Genomic DNA, 18,140 nt, shown 5'->3' with positions numbered 1-18,140 from the left:
TGACATGGTCTGCCTCTTTTCTTATCCATCTTAAAACAGGGAGATACAGCTTGGCCAGGATTCTTGAATCCAGTTGCTTCATAGCATCTACTTGAGATGAGAGATGCTGTAGGTTTCTGGTGAACTAGGAGAGGTCTCTGTTTGCCCTAATCAGACAGCCTTCTTTCTACTAGACCAGGGGTTGGCAAACTACAGTCTGTGGGCCAAATGTGGCCTACTGGTGGTTTTTGTATGGATTGCAAGCTACGAACAGATTTCATGTTTTTTTTTTTTAATGGTTGAAAAAAAATCAAATGATATTTTGTGACGTGGAAATTATATGAAATTCAAATTTCAGTATTTATAAATAAAGTTTTATTGGGACACAACCATGCTCATTCAATTACATATTTCTGTGGCTGCCTTTGTGCTATAATGGCAGAGTTGAGTAGTTGGGACAGAGGCTGTATGACCAGCAGTACCTATGTATTTCCTATCTGGCCTGTATTAGTTCATTTTCACACTGCTATAAAGATACTACCTGAGACTGAGTAATTTATAAACAAAGGAGGTTTAATTGACTCACAGTTCTGCATGACTGGGAAAACGTCGGGAGACTTACAGTCATGGCACAAGGCAAAGGGGAAGCAAGTACCTTCTTCACAAGGCAGCAGGAGAGAGAGGGGGGAGCTGCCAGACACATAAAACCATCAGCTCTCATGAGAATTCCCTCACTGTCATGACAACAGCATGGAGGAGGCTGCCCTCATGATCCAGTCACCTCCCACCAGGTCCCTCCCTGGGGGTTACAATTGGAGATGTGATTTGGGTGGGGACACAGAGCCAAACCATATCATGCCCCTTATAGAAAACAATTGTGAACCTCTGTCCTAGATCCACATTTTCTTGTTCACTACATACCAGTTCCTAGTATGATGATAAACATAAATGGTTAATAAATATTCTCATGAGTAGGTAATAAGGCCTTTTAACAATTGAAATAATTTTCCTCTTATAGGTTGCTTCAGGCTATTTTACTTTTTACTCCTCCTCAGTCCAGTCCTGTCTGCCCTATGGCCCCATCCCCCTTTCCTCCCAGCCTCGCGGGAGGAAAAGAGACTGTCTGTCCTCTCAAGTTTTTCAGACATCACTCTCAGGGGCTAGCAAATGCCTTCCTCATTGGTTTTCTCAGTAATTTCCACTTTTCCTTCTTAGAATTGGGTGAGTAGATGGCCCCTAAAGTTCTTCCTTTTAAGCTAGTGCTGCCCACTTTCAGCTTTTTATGAAGGCTGGAGTAATTCTTTTCCTGCTTCTCTTCTTAATAATTGTGCTAGGGTTTTGCAAGTACTGACTAAGGGAAGTTGACTCTAGTGTGTAGAGTTTATTGTTTAACATTTTTTATTTATAAAGTTAAATCTGTCTTTCAAGCTTGAAAAGAGATTCATTCAGATGGATTATTCTTTAAGGGTATTATTTGGGTTTTTTCACTTGCTGTCCCTTTTTTGTTTGATTCATGAACATGACCATAAATATTTCACAAACTCTAATGAATAGAGAAGTGGCATGTGAATGCAAGTGAGAAATTATGTGATAGTACTTTTTTATTTTTGTTTGTTGTTTGTAGAGATGAGATCTCACTGTTGCTCAGGCTGATCTTGAACTCCTGAGCTCAAGAGTCATCCCGCCCTAGCTTCCCAAAGTGCTGAGTTTACAAGCATGAGCCACGTACCTGGCTGGTAGTGCATTTTTAGCCAACAAAACGATTATATTCTGATCTATCATTCCGAGCCGGAGTAACCTCACGGTCATTAAAAACTCAACTCTGGAACTCATCCTTTGGGTCATTTCAGCCAAAAACCATGAGAATGTGGCACATATTAGGAATAGTATTCAAAAAAACCAAAGTAGTAATCTATTATGGTTCAGAACTATAATGTGCCTATGCTTGGAATGCTCGATATCATTCTGTATCTTACAAAATTAGAATAGCTGAAAAAATGGGGGGCAATTCAGGGGCTATTCTGGGGATAGCACTGCGATACGAAAGTAAGTAAAACAGGCAAAAATCTACATTCTCTTGGTGCTTATGTTATAGTGGAATAAAACAATAGGTAAGTAAAATATATAGTATGACACATAGTGGTAAGTGCTTTGGGGGAAAAATAAAGCAAGGTAGGGAGTTAGAGAGTGCTGGTGGTGACAGTGGCGGTGGCCGTTAGGGCTGGTTTACAGTTTTGAATAGGTAGCAGGGGAAGCAATACCGGCAAAGTAATATTTGAGCCAAAAACCAAAGGCGAAGTGAGAATAAGTCATGGAGTCACAGAGAACAGATTTCCAGGCATAGGGGTGGGACTGTGAATGTTTGGGAAACAACAGAGAGGCTTGTGTTGCTGAAGTGGGAGGAGTGGACCAGGGAGAACAGTAGGAGTTCAGATGGATGTTATAAGAGGGGACAGGCAGTATGTTTTAAGGATTTGGGCTCTTACTTGGATTGGTGGGAAGCCGTCGGAAGGTTTTGATCAGAAGAGTGACATTTTTTCTTTTTATGAAAACATCACTTTGGACTACTTTGTTGAACATAAAATGTAGTGGGGCAATTAAAATAGTTGAGCAGTGAATGGACTTTCTTGTGGTGATGGAATTAAAGTATAAATGCCTCTTACTGAGAAAAATGAAAGGGGTTATGATCTGTGCTCAAAATCTTGGAGAGATTTGATTAGTTTGAATACAGGTTTGATTGACAATACTAGAATTTCTTGAACTACTTTTTTGTTCTTAAAGCCAGAAAGAGACTCCTTTAATATAAATAAAAGTACTGTTTTACAAAGCAGATGATAAACTTAGGAACTTGTACTCCCTGTAGTATCTCAGTTGAAAAATGAACTGCTTTAAATAGAATTTGGAGAAGTAATGCCCTAGGGATAAATCCACTGGAGATTAACTAAGTTATGGCTGTTGGTGGGTACCTCAGTTAACTTTGAAATTAATACTCTATCCTACAGTCTCTTTACTGGCACTCAAATAAAGGATTACACGAGCCACTGGTCTGACTCTGAATACCATTTCTTGTTTTTATCATCTTTATCATCAAATTGATAGTCTTGTAAGTTCAGAATCTGGGATGCTTTCAATTTGATTTTTTTTTTCTTTTTTTCTTCTTTTTAGTTCAAAAGAAATAGAAGACTTTCAGTCAGCTGAGTCTGTCGGTAGCCAGCAGATGAACCTCAGTATTGGTGATGACAGCACTGGTAGCTGGTCTAATTTAAGTTTTGAAGATGAACACCAAGATGAAAGCAGCAGTTTTCATCATCTCAGTGAAAGGTAACTACACTTTTGCATATAATTGTGTAATTTAGGTCCTCAGATCTCAGAAGTGAGCTATAAATTTACATTATTATTTTAAAATTCTAAATTTGAAAATATGCTGTTACTTTCAACATGTATTTTATTATTCACAATGTATTTCTAATTGTTTTTAATACTTATTTAATACAGTAAGTAGCCCAGCTAATTTTATTTGGGTGTGCCAATAGTTGATTTGAAAAATATTGCATACATTTAATGTATTCCTTTTAAGCTTCTCCCGAACTTTTTATGAACTTCTGAGGAAAATATTTTTTTCACTTTAAAAAGCGTCCTTTTTTTTCTTTAAAGAACAAGAAAAAGGACAGTTATCTGTAAAAGGCATCAAAATAACCCTGTAATTTTCCTGATACTAGTTGAAATAGTATCTTTTTGGTGGGGCGAGAGGCCTTACTTGTCCTGCTGTTAGGAACAAAATGACCTGGAACACTTATACTTGAATGATTGAAAGTACATAAGTCAAAGCCATTATAAAAATATGATTTTGTGTAGCACAAGGCACTTACCTCATATATAACTTTTCTTAGTTAACTTTGTTCATAACAGTGGTGTTTGAAATATTTTGTTAATTATGAGACAGTTGTTTCTTATAGTCTTAACCTCTACCTAAAGGCCTTTCTGACCTATACAATTCTATAACTCTTTATCCACATTAACTGATAACTGGAAATAATAGATACCATTTGTAGCGGAGTCTTGAGGGAGGAAAGGGTTTTCAGCATACTGCTAGTTTCAGGCATGTGTGGAAAGGACCTGTGAACCATCAGTTGAACTTAGCCCTGGAAATGGCAAACTAGGTGTGGGAGGGAAGGCGACTCCTGGAAGAGGGAATGAGGTAGCATAGGAAAGGAAATGGCTTTTCACCTGGTAGAACACTTAATCTTGGAGAGTTTTGTTTGATGCTTGGATTAACCTGGAAATATTAATATTTTGTAAAATATATTTCATAGTTTATTATGGTACTATATACACCACCAATATTTCTTAAAATCTAGGTCCAAAAAGATAGTGTTTAAAACTAGTAGAAGCAAGTGGGGGCAATGTCACAAATCACGATTTGGCCATTTCCCTAACTTTATCTAGAAAAGGTGACTAACATTTAGTTTCTTCTCTCATTTTGAGAAACACAGGCTTCTAGGATTTCAGTGGGGTTGACAGTGTTCTCTAGGAAATCCTGGCGTTAAAATGGGAGACTGAGGTGTGGGTAGAGGCTAGCAGCCTTAAGAGGACTTGTAGTCAGTTGAACAACTCTGTGCTGAATGTTATCTAATTTGATGAGAAAAAAGGAATCATCTTACCAGTTTCTGTCCTTAGTTCTGTCCTCCTTTGCATTATTTATTAATGATGTGGAATACCCATTTGTGGGTGATTCAACACAGGCTGAAGAAAGAATCCCATGAACAGAACAAAGGTTAAAAAGACCAAATCAGGCTGAGGTTAAAATAATTATGTTTAACATGGATAAATGCATTTAGGCTCAGAAAATTAATGATTAATATTTGAACTTAAGTGGGGAGCAAACCTGGCTTAATGGCATTTTGTCAGAAAAAGACCTGTGTTTCCACTGACCACAGTTGTAATGTGACTTAATGTAATGCTGCATGGCATTAAGGTTCTGGCACAGAGAAAAAGATCACGGGGCTCATCCAGGATTGGTGGTATGCTTGTTGCATATACAGTTTCCAGGGTCTCACCTCCAGAGATGAAGATGTATGAAGTCAGTGGAGGGTCCTGAGAATCTGCATGCTGGATAAGCAGGTACTGGACCACTGCAGTACTTATACCACTGGCTGGAGTACTCCTGTGCTAGACATAGGAAATATGAAAAGACATAAAAGAAAATGATGGAAGCAGGGTAGTGTTTCAAGAGTGAAGCAGGAAAACTCTTTAGTGAAGAAATTAAGTTTTTTTAATGTTGGGTTAATATAGGGTGATCATACTTCCCACTTAGGATAGTTTGGCTTACTTCTGCTGTTCTGTTGTAATTATTAATGGTGAGGCCTTTCATTTAAAAAAGTGTCCTGGTTAGATAAAAAATGTATACAGTCATCTCGTTAGAAGTGGCATTTTATGAAGAATGACTTCAAATACCCATTTGGAGGCACAAAGAGGGAGGAGGGATAAGGTTAGAGAGAATTTGAATTTTTGGTCTTTACTTCGTTTAGCTGTTTTTGTTTTAATATTTATGTAATAGGTAGGTGATGGATTTTTATTATTAAGTGGAAGAATCGTCATGATGGGTAAAATTTTATATATTTTTTTATTTGCTATAATCTATTAATAGAAATAGAGTGTTTGAGATGACTAATTTTCTTTTTCTCCTTGGCTCACAGCTGTCTGTCCATTCTTTATTTGTGTATTTTCTTATTTTTAGTTTATCTGACAATGAACTACATGGGTTTGAACAGTTTTATAATAGAGCTATATTTGTTTGAACGTATGTTAAAAAGACCCTGCTCAGTTTTCATTTTTACTCTCTAATACATATGATTTGTGACAGTTTGATCATGTTAGAGTGAATATAACTATGCAAATTATTTGAGATTGCTTGGAAGTTTTTTAGAACTTGAAGTAATCACCTTTCTTTGGTAACCATATCAGCATTTACTGATGTACATGAAATGATTTTATGTTTACTTTTTTAGAACCAAAATTTTGGTTTGTATAAATATTACTTTTTATAATTGCCTAGCCTGATATTGGGAAAAATAGCTGCTTATCACTGCCAACTAATGTGCTTACTAATGTTTAATAATTAGAAATGATTAGAATTTTTAAATTGCATGCTGAGGGTTTTAATCTGAAAATTTGAATTTAATTTTATTTCTGAACATGGTTGCTTTTTTTAAAAATTGCTTTGCTGCAGTTTTAAAAAATAGTTGCTTTCTTCTTCAGTTGATTAGGTAGTATAAGACGTTATCTGTATGTGGTATTTGTGACTGACCAACTAGACAAGTGTAATGCTTGATTAAGTCTTGGCTATTCTAGCTGTATTCTGAAGAAAATGTTTGTTATTTGCCACCTACTTGGAGGTGAATTATACATACTGAATTATACATAATATATGAAACGAAGATCATTGACATAATAGTATTTTAAAATCTGAAACGTGTTTTGCCCAAATAGTTAGAAAAGGTCTCTTTGGGACTATGTCTTAGAGCCTTCCGTCCCATCTCCCCCGACATCCCCTCACGCAAACCTGTCACTGCTTTGCACTATCTAAAGATCTGAGAGAATGTTAACCTGTTTTTTTTTTTTAACTTTATCCAAATTGAAAGGTATTGGTATTTCACAAATTAGAGTTCAAGACTGGTCTTAAGACATTAACTTTCCTGTGAAACTTATTAATTCATGCGTTCATTTGCTGTCCTAAAAGCCATTCTGTTAATCTGTAAAATACAAGTTTAGATAATTTTCATGATCTATTGAGAAGAAAGAAAAAACTCCCGAATCTCTGAACTTGTCAGGCCCCGTTTAGAGTAGCAGTGATGGTCTCTCTCCACTCTGGATGTTCCCCTTCATTGTGACAGCTTCAGAACATCTGCAGTTATCAAGGACAGAAGCTGTTCCAAGGAAAACAAAGGTCTTTTCTACTATTCATTTTCTAGTTCAGCTCTGTTCTTTTCTTCCTCTGGCAGTAATGGTAACAGCAGTAGCTGGAGCAGTCTTGGTTTAGAAGGAGATTTGTATGAGGACAATTTATCCTTTCCGACATCAGACAGGTTGGTCCAGTCTAGAAACTTAAAAACTGATGAGTCTGACACCACTAATGCATGATGTCATTTTCTTCAAAGAATGTGGGTTACAGTGCCAGTATATATCAACCTGCTTTTCTCCTGTATTTTGACATGATTCTGCTTGATGAATTCACATCTAATGAAAAAATTCAACTATGCTAAGATATGACTGACATCTAATTGCAAAATGTGTCACTGTTATGCATGTGTTGCTCTGCTTGCTATTTTTCATTCTACCAATTATTTCATTCAAAAGAGCTTGCTTCCTACAGGATTTCTGTTGGGTTTTTTTGTTATGTTTTATTTTTGTATGTGATTTTATTTTATGTATAAGAAAAGTATAGGTAAAAAGTGTTTTTACTGTATTAAAAAATATATAAATTGCATCAGCTAAACCATTAACAAATTATTCCTGGCATTTTGTGAGATTCAAATGCTACATTAAATTAGTAAACTATTTCAACTTTAATGATTTTAAATTGAATAATATTATGAAATTACATAGCACTTATATATATCACGGTAAGGTAGGATTTCTTGGTTTTGATAACTTTAGGGATCATTTGCAATTCAGATTTTAACATGAAATGATGTGAGAAGCAAAGCTTCCTTTTTTAATTGTCATTTCTCCCGTTTCTAAATGTCATATGTCATATTGTAACATTCATTACCACATTTTTAAAAATTTGTTTTGTGATACCATTATTAATTAAAATTTTTTTTGTAACTGCTTCTGCTATTTTATTTATAAGTGATGGACCAGATGATAAAGATGAAGAGCATGAGGATGAAGTAGAAGGTAATTTGATTTGTTTTTCAAATTATTGGCATGTCTTTTGTATAAGGTTTCCTAGAAGAGTCTTTATGCATTTTTGTCAGATAGGCTCTGGGTTATTTGTGTAAAACATTATAAATCAGGGTATTTTTGAACTAATTTTGTTGGTCCACTTTTAGATCCTTCGCTGAGTAGTTTTATTTGATTGCTACACTAATGAAATTGTCATTGGTATAAAGAAATACTGGGCAGGCACGGTGGCTCACGCCTATATTCCCAGCATTTTGGATGATTGAGGTGGGTGGATCACTTGAGGCCAGGAGTTCGAGACCAGCCTGGCCAACATGGTGAAACCCCATCTCTACTGAAAATACAAAAATTAGCTGGGCATGGTGGTGGGCACCTGTCATCCCAGCTATTCGAGAGGCTGAGGCACAGGATTCGCTTGAACCTGGGAGGCAGAGGTTCCAGTGAACCGAGAGCATGCCACTGCACTCCAGCCTGGGTGACAGAGCCAGAGACTCTGACTCAAAAAAAAAAAAAAAAGGAATACTTGATGAGAATTATTTGATTATTTGAGATAAATTAATTACAATCTCTCCACATAATTATTTTCAAAATATAAAAGCTAAAATTCTTACTCATAAGATAAGTTATTTATAACTATGGCATATTATTTTCCTTCCAAACTGGTAACTTGTAGAACTAGGGTTTCATGTCAAACTTACGTGAGTCAGTAATATTTTTACTTATCTTGTTTAAAAGATACTTCTGAGTTAATTCTTCTTCCCTCCCCCAGTTCCAGTGCTTCACTCACACATACACATATTTGAAGAAAATATTCAGATTCTTCCTTAATGAACATAGTTCCAAGTATGTCAGTACTAGATATCATTGGCCACAGAGTTTTGGACCATGGTTTGTAATCCTTAATTCATATGTTAAAATATCTGAGTTTATTCATCTGAGTGAATTTAGAAACTTTACTTTGAAGCTGAGTTTTCATTATATTCAGATGGTTGTTGAATTTTTTTCTAAAAGTCTAATTTTTTCTTAATTTTGAAAATACCAATAATGTCTTCTATAAAGTGGCACTTATAAAAGTATTTGTACTCTTTGAGATACTTGTTTTTGAACTAGTGATGTTTTAAAAATTGCTTCTCTAGAAGCAGGCAAACAGAAAATAGCTAAAAAGAATTTCTCAAAATTTACTTTATGACACCTGAATTTTCAATTAGTTTTAACACCTTGTTTAGGGAAGTCACATCCCAATTTTTAAGCTGCAGTCTTCAGACTTAAGATTATTATTTTTTTAGTTTTAATGTCTCTGTAAGTAGACATTCTTTATATAGGGCTTCTAGAAGTCAGTTTTTCTCATCAGATACAAAGTTGAGATGGGGCAATATTTTTAGTGTTATTGATATTTGATATTGATATTCCCCACTGCAATATTTGTTTCATTCTTGTTCAATAAAAAAGTGTTGACTTTGTTTATAAAAGTTCTGTGCCTTTTCTCAACACCTGTGAACGGTTATTCTAAAGGCTGTACATGGTATAAATGCATGTGGTAAGTATTCTGTAATGCACTAGCGATTGCTTAACTAGCTTTCCTGAAGAATGATTAAGAAAAAAGATACAAGTTAATGTCAATATGAAATTTATTTTGAAAAATATTACTTTTGGCACTAATCAGGCTGTTAAGGATTTCTTTTGTGAGTAGGTAGAAACAGGAGATAAATTATATGTTGATATGTCATTACTGAGCTTTTGAGATTATAGGTATTTCTCATTATATAGAAAGTTACAGCCAACTTTAAATTTGTTAGAGATTGGTAAATTAGGAGATAGATTGGTCTGGATTTATAGAAAGACTCAAAATTATGGAAATCCTAAGGCAACAAACTTCTTTTAAAAAAAAAAAAAAAATTTGTAGTTGCAGGATGTCAGTCCCTCCCCTTTTCATTAATTGTTAGTGGCTTCTCTAAAGAGAGAGCCGTTTGAAGGTTCTTGTAGGCCAGGCAACCAGGAGTCCTGAACTGAGAAAACACCAGCAGTGTAAAGAAGCAGTGGGGTGATTTAGCTTCCAGCCCCCTGAACTCTGCAGGATTGCAAAAAGGCCCAGAGACCATGCCTTGTACCATGGTGTACCAAACCTATTTTTGATTGAGAGTGTTTGAGAGAGGGGAGGGAAAAGACAATACATTTATTTTTAGAGAGTAATGTGGACCGAATCTTTTAAATTAAAAATTAGGGACCAACACAAATCCTGAAAATAATTAATAGTGGTCTAGAATGGCCTGCAAACTGTAGCAGAGAATCAAGAGACATCTGTCAACAGTCTTTCCATTACTGGTACATATTGGCATGATGTCTGCCAGCATGCCCTGGTGCTCACCTCTTGTGTGTGTGAAGGGGTGGAGGGGTCCTGGTCTCAGCACTCCATATTGCTCAGGTATCATTAAGCAGCAGGAATGTTAAATGCATGATACTGGCCCACAAGTCATTATTTCCATCAACAGAGATGGATCCCTCTTTGTGATGAAAACAAAAGTACCATAAAAAAAGAAAATAAATTAGAGATAATCTTGATACTTAAGAGTATACCAGAAAATTCCCTGATCCAGCTTTGGGTGTAAGTGGTTGCATATGGCATTTCCCCCCAGTTTTGTCTGAAGACTGAGTGATTAGGAGCATGGAGCTAGACTGCCTGTGTAAATGTCCTGGCTCAGCCACTTCCCCACTGGAGGACTCTGGGGCTCTCTTTGCCTCAGATCTCTCACCTGTAGGATGGATACGATAATAGTTTCTACGTCATAGAGTGGTTGTGAGGATTAAAGGAGTTTGTACATATAAAGAGCTTAGAACAATACTTAGGATGGAATATGTGCTGCACAATGTTGCTGCTCTTCTTTGAGATTTTTTTTGTGGGGTTTTGTTTTTTGAGACAGTCTTGCTCCGTTGCCCAGGCTGGAGTGCAGTGGTACAATCTCGGATCACTGCAACCCCTGCCTCCTGGGTTCCGGTGATTCTTGTGCCACAGCCTCCTGAGTACCTGGGACTACAGGCATGTGCCACCACGCCTGGCTGGATTTTGTATGTTTAGTAGTGATGGGGTTTCACCATGTTGGGCAGGCTGGTCTTGAATTCTTGGCCTCAAGTGATCTGCCCACCTCGGCCTCCCAGAGTGCTGGGATTATAGGCCTGAGCCACCATGCCCAGCCTCATTTTAATTGTAATGATAGCTTTATAGTTTTATTTTCTCTGTAACCCATTGGTCATAATTTATATCAAATTATGGTATTTATAGAACTTGAATTCATTACGTTAAAATGGTGTTTTATATTTTTGCAATCAATAAATGATCAAGTTGTTCCTTTGTTTTACATTATTTTGCCCTTTAAAAGTTTTAGCTGAGGTTATGGTGTGGTTAGAAAAAGATGGATGTTTTTTCACCATTCATTAGAATCCTAAGAAAGGGAAAATATTTGTATCTACTTGACAACCAGAGTATTGAGAGTTAAATTGATGAGTTTTACTTTATATTGTTTACATTTAAATATTAGGTTTGAGGCAAGATGGAAAGACACTGCTAATTACGAATATTGACATGGAGCCACGCACGGTAGACCCCCAGCTAAGGATTATTCTTCAATGGCTCATTGCCTCTGAGGCTGAAGTTGCAGAACTTTATTTTCATGACTCTGCAAATAAGGAGTTTATGCTAGTAAGTACCTACCTTATAGAGAGTTAGTATACATTTAACAGTAGATGATGTTCTTGTCATGTGGTTGGTCTAACAAGATGCCTGGTGATGGCAGAGTGGTTAAATGCTTAGGCTGTAGTATCCAACAGTTTGGGTTCAGACATCAGCTCTGCCTCTTTCTAGCAGGGTAACCAGAGGCAGGTTCACCAGTCTGTCTCATTGCCCCTAACTGTACTATGCAAATGAATATAGAATCTACCTTACAGGGGTTTATGAGGATTAAATATAATGTTAAAAAAATGCTTAGTCTAATGCCTGGCATAACACTAAGCTCTCAAAGATAGATGCTATTAATAAGCATTGTGTGTGTTCCTATGAAAAAGTTGAATTGTTCTCTGTATTTAATTGATTCATAATTGTACCTAATAATATATCTCTTTCTCTGATAATCCAGTTTCATTCATATGAGAAACTGTCATAATTAAAAGTCGATAAAAGTTTAAACAAGATGCTTACTATGTGCCAAGTACCTTATTAGTCAAGATTTTCAGTTTACAGTCTTAAGGTTTTTGTTGCATAACTTTCTTTATTGGAAGTTTCCTTTTGGTGTGGTAGAAATATTCTCATTGTGGTGATGGTTGCATTCAACTTGGAGAACATACTGAAAACCATTGACTAAGACACTTTGGGTGAATTGTATGTTATGTGAGTTTTATCTCAATAAAGCTGTTTTTAAAAAGGTTAAGCATATATATGTTCACACAAAATTAGTTTTTCAGAATTTAACTTACAGATCTTTCAAAACTTAAGAGCTTTTACAGAACTTAGTAGAAAAAGAAATGAACAAAGGCATGTCATGAGTGGGACAACAGGATTTATTTAAACCTGTATTTATGTATATATGTATGTATGTTGAAACATTAACATTTTTAAACTTAGAAAGCCATGTTTCCATTGAGGCTAGAGTGTGTATTCCAGAAAAATATCACACTATATGTTGTGGAAGGAAAATCCACATCTGTTTATTGAGCTTGACGTTGTCTTTATTTTATGTTCTAATTGAGGGTGTGGCAGTTGTATTTAGTTAGGTGAAGAATTTCCTGTAGAAACTCAGCCTCTGCACTCCCACGCTATTTGCTTGGTGAGGTTTGTAGAGCTTTGTCTCCAGCGATCCCAAAGTGTCATTCTCTGGAGGAGATGTGTTTATATAGGGGAAGAAGGGAAAATGTTTAATTTGGGTAAAGGGGTAGCTGTTTAGAGGGGAAGACCTTGTTATAATTAGGAAACTATTTAATTGTAAACAGCAGAATTCTTAGTTTCAGCTAAAAATAAAAGCTTTGTTATAAAATTGTTTTTGGTTAATGTTTGACACATCTTTCTTTCGTTCTTAGCTTTCAAAACAATTACAAGAGAAAGGATGGAAAGTGGGAGACCTCCTGCAGGCTGTACTTCAGTACTACGAAGTGATGGAAAAAGCTTCCAGTGAGGAGAGATGCAAGTCGCTGTTTGATTGGCTCTTGGAAAACGCATAGAGCAAACCCCAAACTAGTATATTTTAGTATTTGTTTGGGGAGGGGAACAAGCCAATAAAGATGTTTAGGATAAAATTTGAATAGTGAATATTAACATTGTCAGTCAGTTGGGAGGCAAGTAAATATAGCTTTCTAAGCGCTTTGGGTTATCACTCGTTGTATATAGTTCATACTTTTGTAATCTCTGTCAAAATACTAGCTTCATTTATTCTTCTCTACATATGTGTAGTGTGTCAAGACCCTAAGAACATGTATTTGAAGGAAGGTCTAACCATGGGGTTTTCAGGGGCATTGTCTGACCACATTCTTTTTATATCCAAATAGTGCTGCTAGAAACTGCACTGAAGTGGCTGAGGATAGGTTCCAGTGATAGAGTTATAATTTTGCTTCTTTGCAAACAAATGGTATCTAATTAATAACTAGTCTGACATCAGAAAATAAAATTGAGGCTGATTTTTTAAAATTTCTAGTAGATTTTTGGTCTTTCCTGTTTTTAAAATCAGTTTCATTTTCATAGTTCAGCTATTGGTAGCTTTTTGATTTCCCCAGACTAATTTCTTAGCAGAAACATTAGTATTTTAGGTTTCTATAAACACTATAAGTGATAGTTTCACCCATCCTTTCATCAGATGACATTATTTGCCAATGCTGCCAGTCATCCTGGCATGAAAGTGATGTGTGTGTGTGTGTGTGTGTGTGTAAAGGAGTACTTTAACCTTGCCAGTTTGTTCCCTCTTTTATTTTACTGTTTTCTTTTTAAAAGGTGCTTTAAAATAAAACGCCTATAAAGATTGTGCAGTAAGATTTTTTATTCCTCTTTTTGACAATTTTGGGTTCCCAGCTTATCTTACAAGTGAAAAATTATAAAACATGTTGAAATTTTAAAAATTAATATTAATATGGAAATGCATTTAGAGAAGCCAATAGTTTTTATTGTTGGATTTTTGAGAAAAACTCTCTACCAAAAATATGGTTGAAAAATTGGGATTCCCCCACCCCCGACCATATCTACACCGTCTTGTCAAGTTCTCTGACATGATCTTTCTGGGCTCTACATTTCCTACTAGTTTGTGTACAGAAACTGCAAGTTGGCATGAATAGAGGACCAAGGTTGTGTTTTGCTTTTGTCTGTCTCTCCCCTCCTCCCACTCTCTGCCCTCTCCCCGACTCTCTGCCCTCTCCCCCACCTCTCACCTCCCCCACCTCTCTCCCCCTCCCACCCCCACTCTCTGTCACCTCACCCCCCCCCAGTCTCTCTCACCTCCCGCTGTGTCCTTTGTATGTGTGGATGTGTGTGTATTTGGGTGTGTAAATGTTGGTTCTTCCACTACTGGATTTTGTAATCTAGGATAAATCACTTTTTGTGGGGGCTTTGATTTTGCTCCATTACATTTTCATTTTTTTCTGAGCACTGACTGACCTGAAAGCTGCACATAATGTAGAAGACATGGCACCTGCTAAGGAATAGGGAATAAGGGCACTTACATTAATGTGAATTAGTAATTGTGAATATAGAAATGTTTTATAGTGAAAGATTCAAATTTGCTTTTTAAGAAAAATGCCAAAAGCTATTTAAATAACTTAAGATAACATTGTAGGTTTTGATTTTTCTCAATTTAAGATACAGAAATACAGCAAGCCTTAATATAAAGTTTCCTGAAGTTTTTTCAAGTGTTTTTTAAGGTGGAGAAATGCAGTAATTGTATAACCAGAATTGTTTCTGCCTTTAGCTTTTCAGAACTTGAGATGTGGCTGCACTGGACTGGGTTTTTAAATGTTAGGACTAGGAATGTTTGCTCTTGTTAATTATGAATTAATTGATTATTAAGTTTAGAATGCATTTTTACAAGTATCTATCAAATTGTGTTTAGTAACTTGAGTGTATGCACAGGTTTGATCAACAGCAAAATAGAGTTCTGAATTTCTTTCAAAGTGACAATATATTATTTTGTAAAACTTTGTGTTTGAAAATGTTTACTTCTGTTTATGGTGTAATCATTCTGAGGTGAGACTTTTCTTATTCTTATTTCCTTTGCATTTTGCTAGAGCTATGCCGAGTTCAGCATTTGCTTATTTAACCACTACATAATGACAGACCAGTTATTAGGTATTAGCATGTGTGGTAATAATAATAGTGGAACTTCACACTTACATCAATTCAGTGCAGGGGCATAGAGTAAAATATCAAATATTGGCAGACGTGAAAAGAAGTGTGAGTTAAAAATATTAAATATTGGCAAGTGCGAAAAGAAGTGTCAAACTTCCTTATATAGAGAAAAGAATTTTGAGTTTAGAGCAGTATCTTTTAATTAAGTATAGTCTAAACTTAACTTTCTTTAAAGGCACTTCATGGTTTTTCCAAAGATGTTCTAGATCTATTTGGTTGTTCTGTAGTCAAACCGCTCTTTTGAAGACAACTCTCTTATTTTATTACAAATTGGCTTGACGTATTTCTACTGTAACATTGTAATATTGCTGTGCTGTACATTTTGGCCCTTATGAAATATATCTTTTTCAGAACTGTTAAAGTTTTGATGTACATTGAGCTGAATTCTCTGTTTACCAGTTTCATAACCTTCAAATGGTATGTGGAAAAAAGTGAATGAGACCTCTGATAGGGGGTTTTCAGAACCTTGTTCACACCAAAATGTGACAGTTCTTTCATGTTTTCCTAAACCAAGTTAAAATTACATGTATATTTTGGTGTTAAGGTTGATATTTAAAATATTTCTGATTTATACAAAAGGAAGGTTTCCTTTATAAATCACAGAAGAAAATAACAATATCTGTTGGATGTTTGATATAATTTAATGGCATTATAAAACCTTTAAGAGGATTCATGGTGAATATATGTGATAACATCTTTATACTTTGAAAAATGTTCCACTTACCCTTCAGATATTTGTTATAAGTTAATTCAAATCTTAATGCTTTAATTTTGCTCCAACAACGGCTTTATGTTGCTGGTAAGAGAATTTACTTACTAAATGCACTGTGTATAAAGTGAAAGATAGTTTACTTACCTGACGTTGATATTAGAAGGCTGACATTAGTGCACATTCCCCAAATGCAGAGTTAACCTTGATTCTTCATTTAAATGTCTACTTAATTATTTCGCTGATATTCTTCCACAATTACTACCTTCAATTTCCCATCAGTATATCACTTTAAATTTTATGTTTTTCTAAGGAAACTTTCCACAGAATTTTAAACAACTGATGCATCCATACTCAGGGTGTAGGGAGAATATTTGGCATTTAAATACCCTGTCCACCTGTCACCAGCACAAGAGAATTAGAGCTTCAGTGAGAATTTAGAAAAATTATACTAAAGTGAGATGAATTTTTTCTCATTTTCAGCAAAACTCCTCTAAGCATTTACTCATTTACTGTATTCCTGCTCTGAAGATGTGGATACAGAATTAGTCACTCTTGTCACTTTATTTATTTATTGTTTTTTTTTAAACTATCTGTGTACATTCCTTTCATAGGGTAGAGTTGTAGTTCTAGAGGTTCTTATTTTGTTTTTGTTGTAATGTTTGAATACTATTTAATATCCGGTTTTAATATTGCTGGATTTGCTACCTTTGGTTACTTGTGCAGTGTTAAAAGTAATCCACTTTCTTGTTTAATATACCAGATACATAGCAAAAGCAGCTTGGAATAATTATAGCTGTTTATTTGGCTGTGCTCAGTTACTACATTAAGATCTTGTACTGTGTAACAGTAACTCTTTTTTGCTCTTCAGTAATTTAATATGTTCACTTAACAAAACATGAACTTTGAGATGCACTAAAATTTTGTTTTAGCAGTGGCTCAAAAAATTTCAGAAATTACTTTTGTAATTATTTGCAATTAATTGTTCTTTTATCTTACAAATGTTTAAGCCTGTGATCTTTCTTCTCCCAACTAAGAGTTCTTCAATAAATTTAAGAAATACTTGGTCTTGGTTTTCATTCTATAATATCTCATTAACTGCTCTGTAATGAGTGGGACCACTGTGACAGAAGACTACACAAGAGGACCTAAGTGCTAGATCATGGTTTTCAGAACAAGAGAAGTTAGAAATATTTTCAACTGGACACTAGATTCTACCTACTTATAGATGCCCTGAATGCGGACACAGTGACTTAAAAGGCTGGTTGCCCAACCTGCTTTGGATTTAATGCAAAGTAGAATATTATGGTTGCCTTGAATATGAACATGGCTATGAAGTTCTTCTAGCCTGGTTTGAACACTCTTTCCATAGTAAGACCATACCTCTGTTAAACTGTGTACACAGGATACTTAAAAGTTAGCTGCCTTTTTTTTTTTTTTTAATTACTAATGGATTTGACTTTGTCCTAAGAATTTTTTTTCCTTTTAAATAGACTATTTTTAGAGCACTTTTAGGCACACAGCAAAATTGAGCAGAAAATACAGAGCTCCCATATACCCTCTTTCCCCAGCCTCCTTCAGTGTCAGCACCCCACAACAGAGTGGGACATTTGTTACAATCTGTGGACCTACGTTGACACACACACCATTATCATCCAGAGTCCATAGTTGACATTAGAGTTCACTGTTACGCATTTGTGAGTTTGGACAAATGCACAATTATATGTACCTAACACTGTAATATCATACAAATAGTTTTACTGTGCCCTATCTTAATGTAATTTAAGCCCAGAAATTAGGAAATCGTTTTAAAATGTTTTTCATGAATGTTTTAAAATGCTAGGAAATAATAGCAAACAATAAGAATGTTTGGGTGTAAGTGCACCCAGTCACTAAGAAAACCAAAAGTGCTGACAAGAAGTAAGCAAGATTCCGTAGATTATAATGCCAAAAAGGAAATATGGCTCAAAAGGAATGGGAAATGTGGCAAAGGACATTTGACAGTTTTACGCAGAGGGATCATATGTGATTTGTATCTTAGCTAGGACAGAGGAAGGTGAGGGACAGGGCTTGAATTACCTCAGATTTGTAAAGTGTGATGGAGAGGTCATTTATCTAAGGATGAATGTACTGTTGTTCCTATAATACAAAAAGTTTATAAAAATCAGTGTTTTT

At 35.5% G+C, this 18,140-nt stretch overlaps 1 protein-coding gene across 5 annotated transcripts in view; it reads left to right on the top strand.

Annotated features, from left to right (window-relative positions):
- AKAP11 (A-kinase anchoring protein 11) overlaps positions 1-17,032 on the top strand; it is a 58,438-nt gene extending 41,406 nt beyond the window's left edge. For 4 of the 5 annotated variants that reach the window (XM_033234131.1, XM_033234124.1, XM_033234128.1 and 1 more), the window contains 5 exons: positions 3,145-3,300; positions 6,981-7,064; positions 7,832-7,878; positions 11,418-11,578; positions 12,949-17,032. In XM_033234131.1, coding sequence (XP_033090022.1) covers positions 3,145-3,300; positions 6,981-7,064; positions 7,832-7,878; positions 11,418-11,578; positions 12,949-13,089 — 589 coding nt within the window. In that variant the 3' untranslated portion in view covers positions 13,090-17,032. The remainder of the gene's footprint in view (positions 1-3,144; positions 3,301-6,980; positions 7,065-7,831; positions 7,879-11,417; positions 11,579-12,948) is intronic. The other variant, XM_033234133.1, reaches the window with a different exon arrangement.
- Positions 17,033-18,140: the final 1,108 nt, after the last annotated feature.

Source organism: Trachypithecus francoisi, unplaced genomic scaffold (genome assembly GCF_009764315.1).
Source record: "Trachypithecus francoisi isolate TF-2019V2 unplaced genomic scaffold, Tfra_2.0 Contig01461, whole genome shotgun sequence".
Lineage (NCBI taxonomy): Eukaryota > Metazoa > Chordata > Mammalia > Primates > Cercopithecidae > Trachypithecus > Trachypithecus francoisi.
Note: the sequence above shows the minus strand (reverse complement) of the source record. Positions and strands in the feature narration are given on the sequence as shown.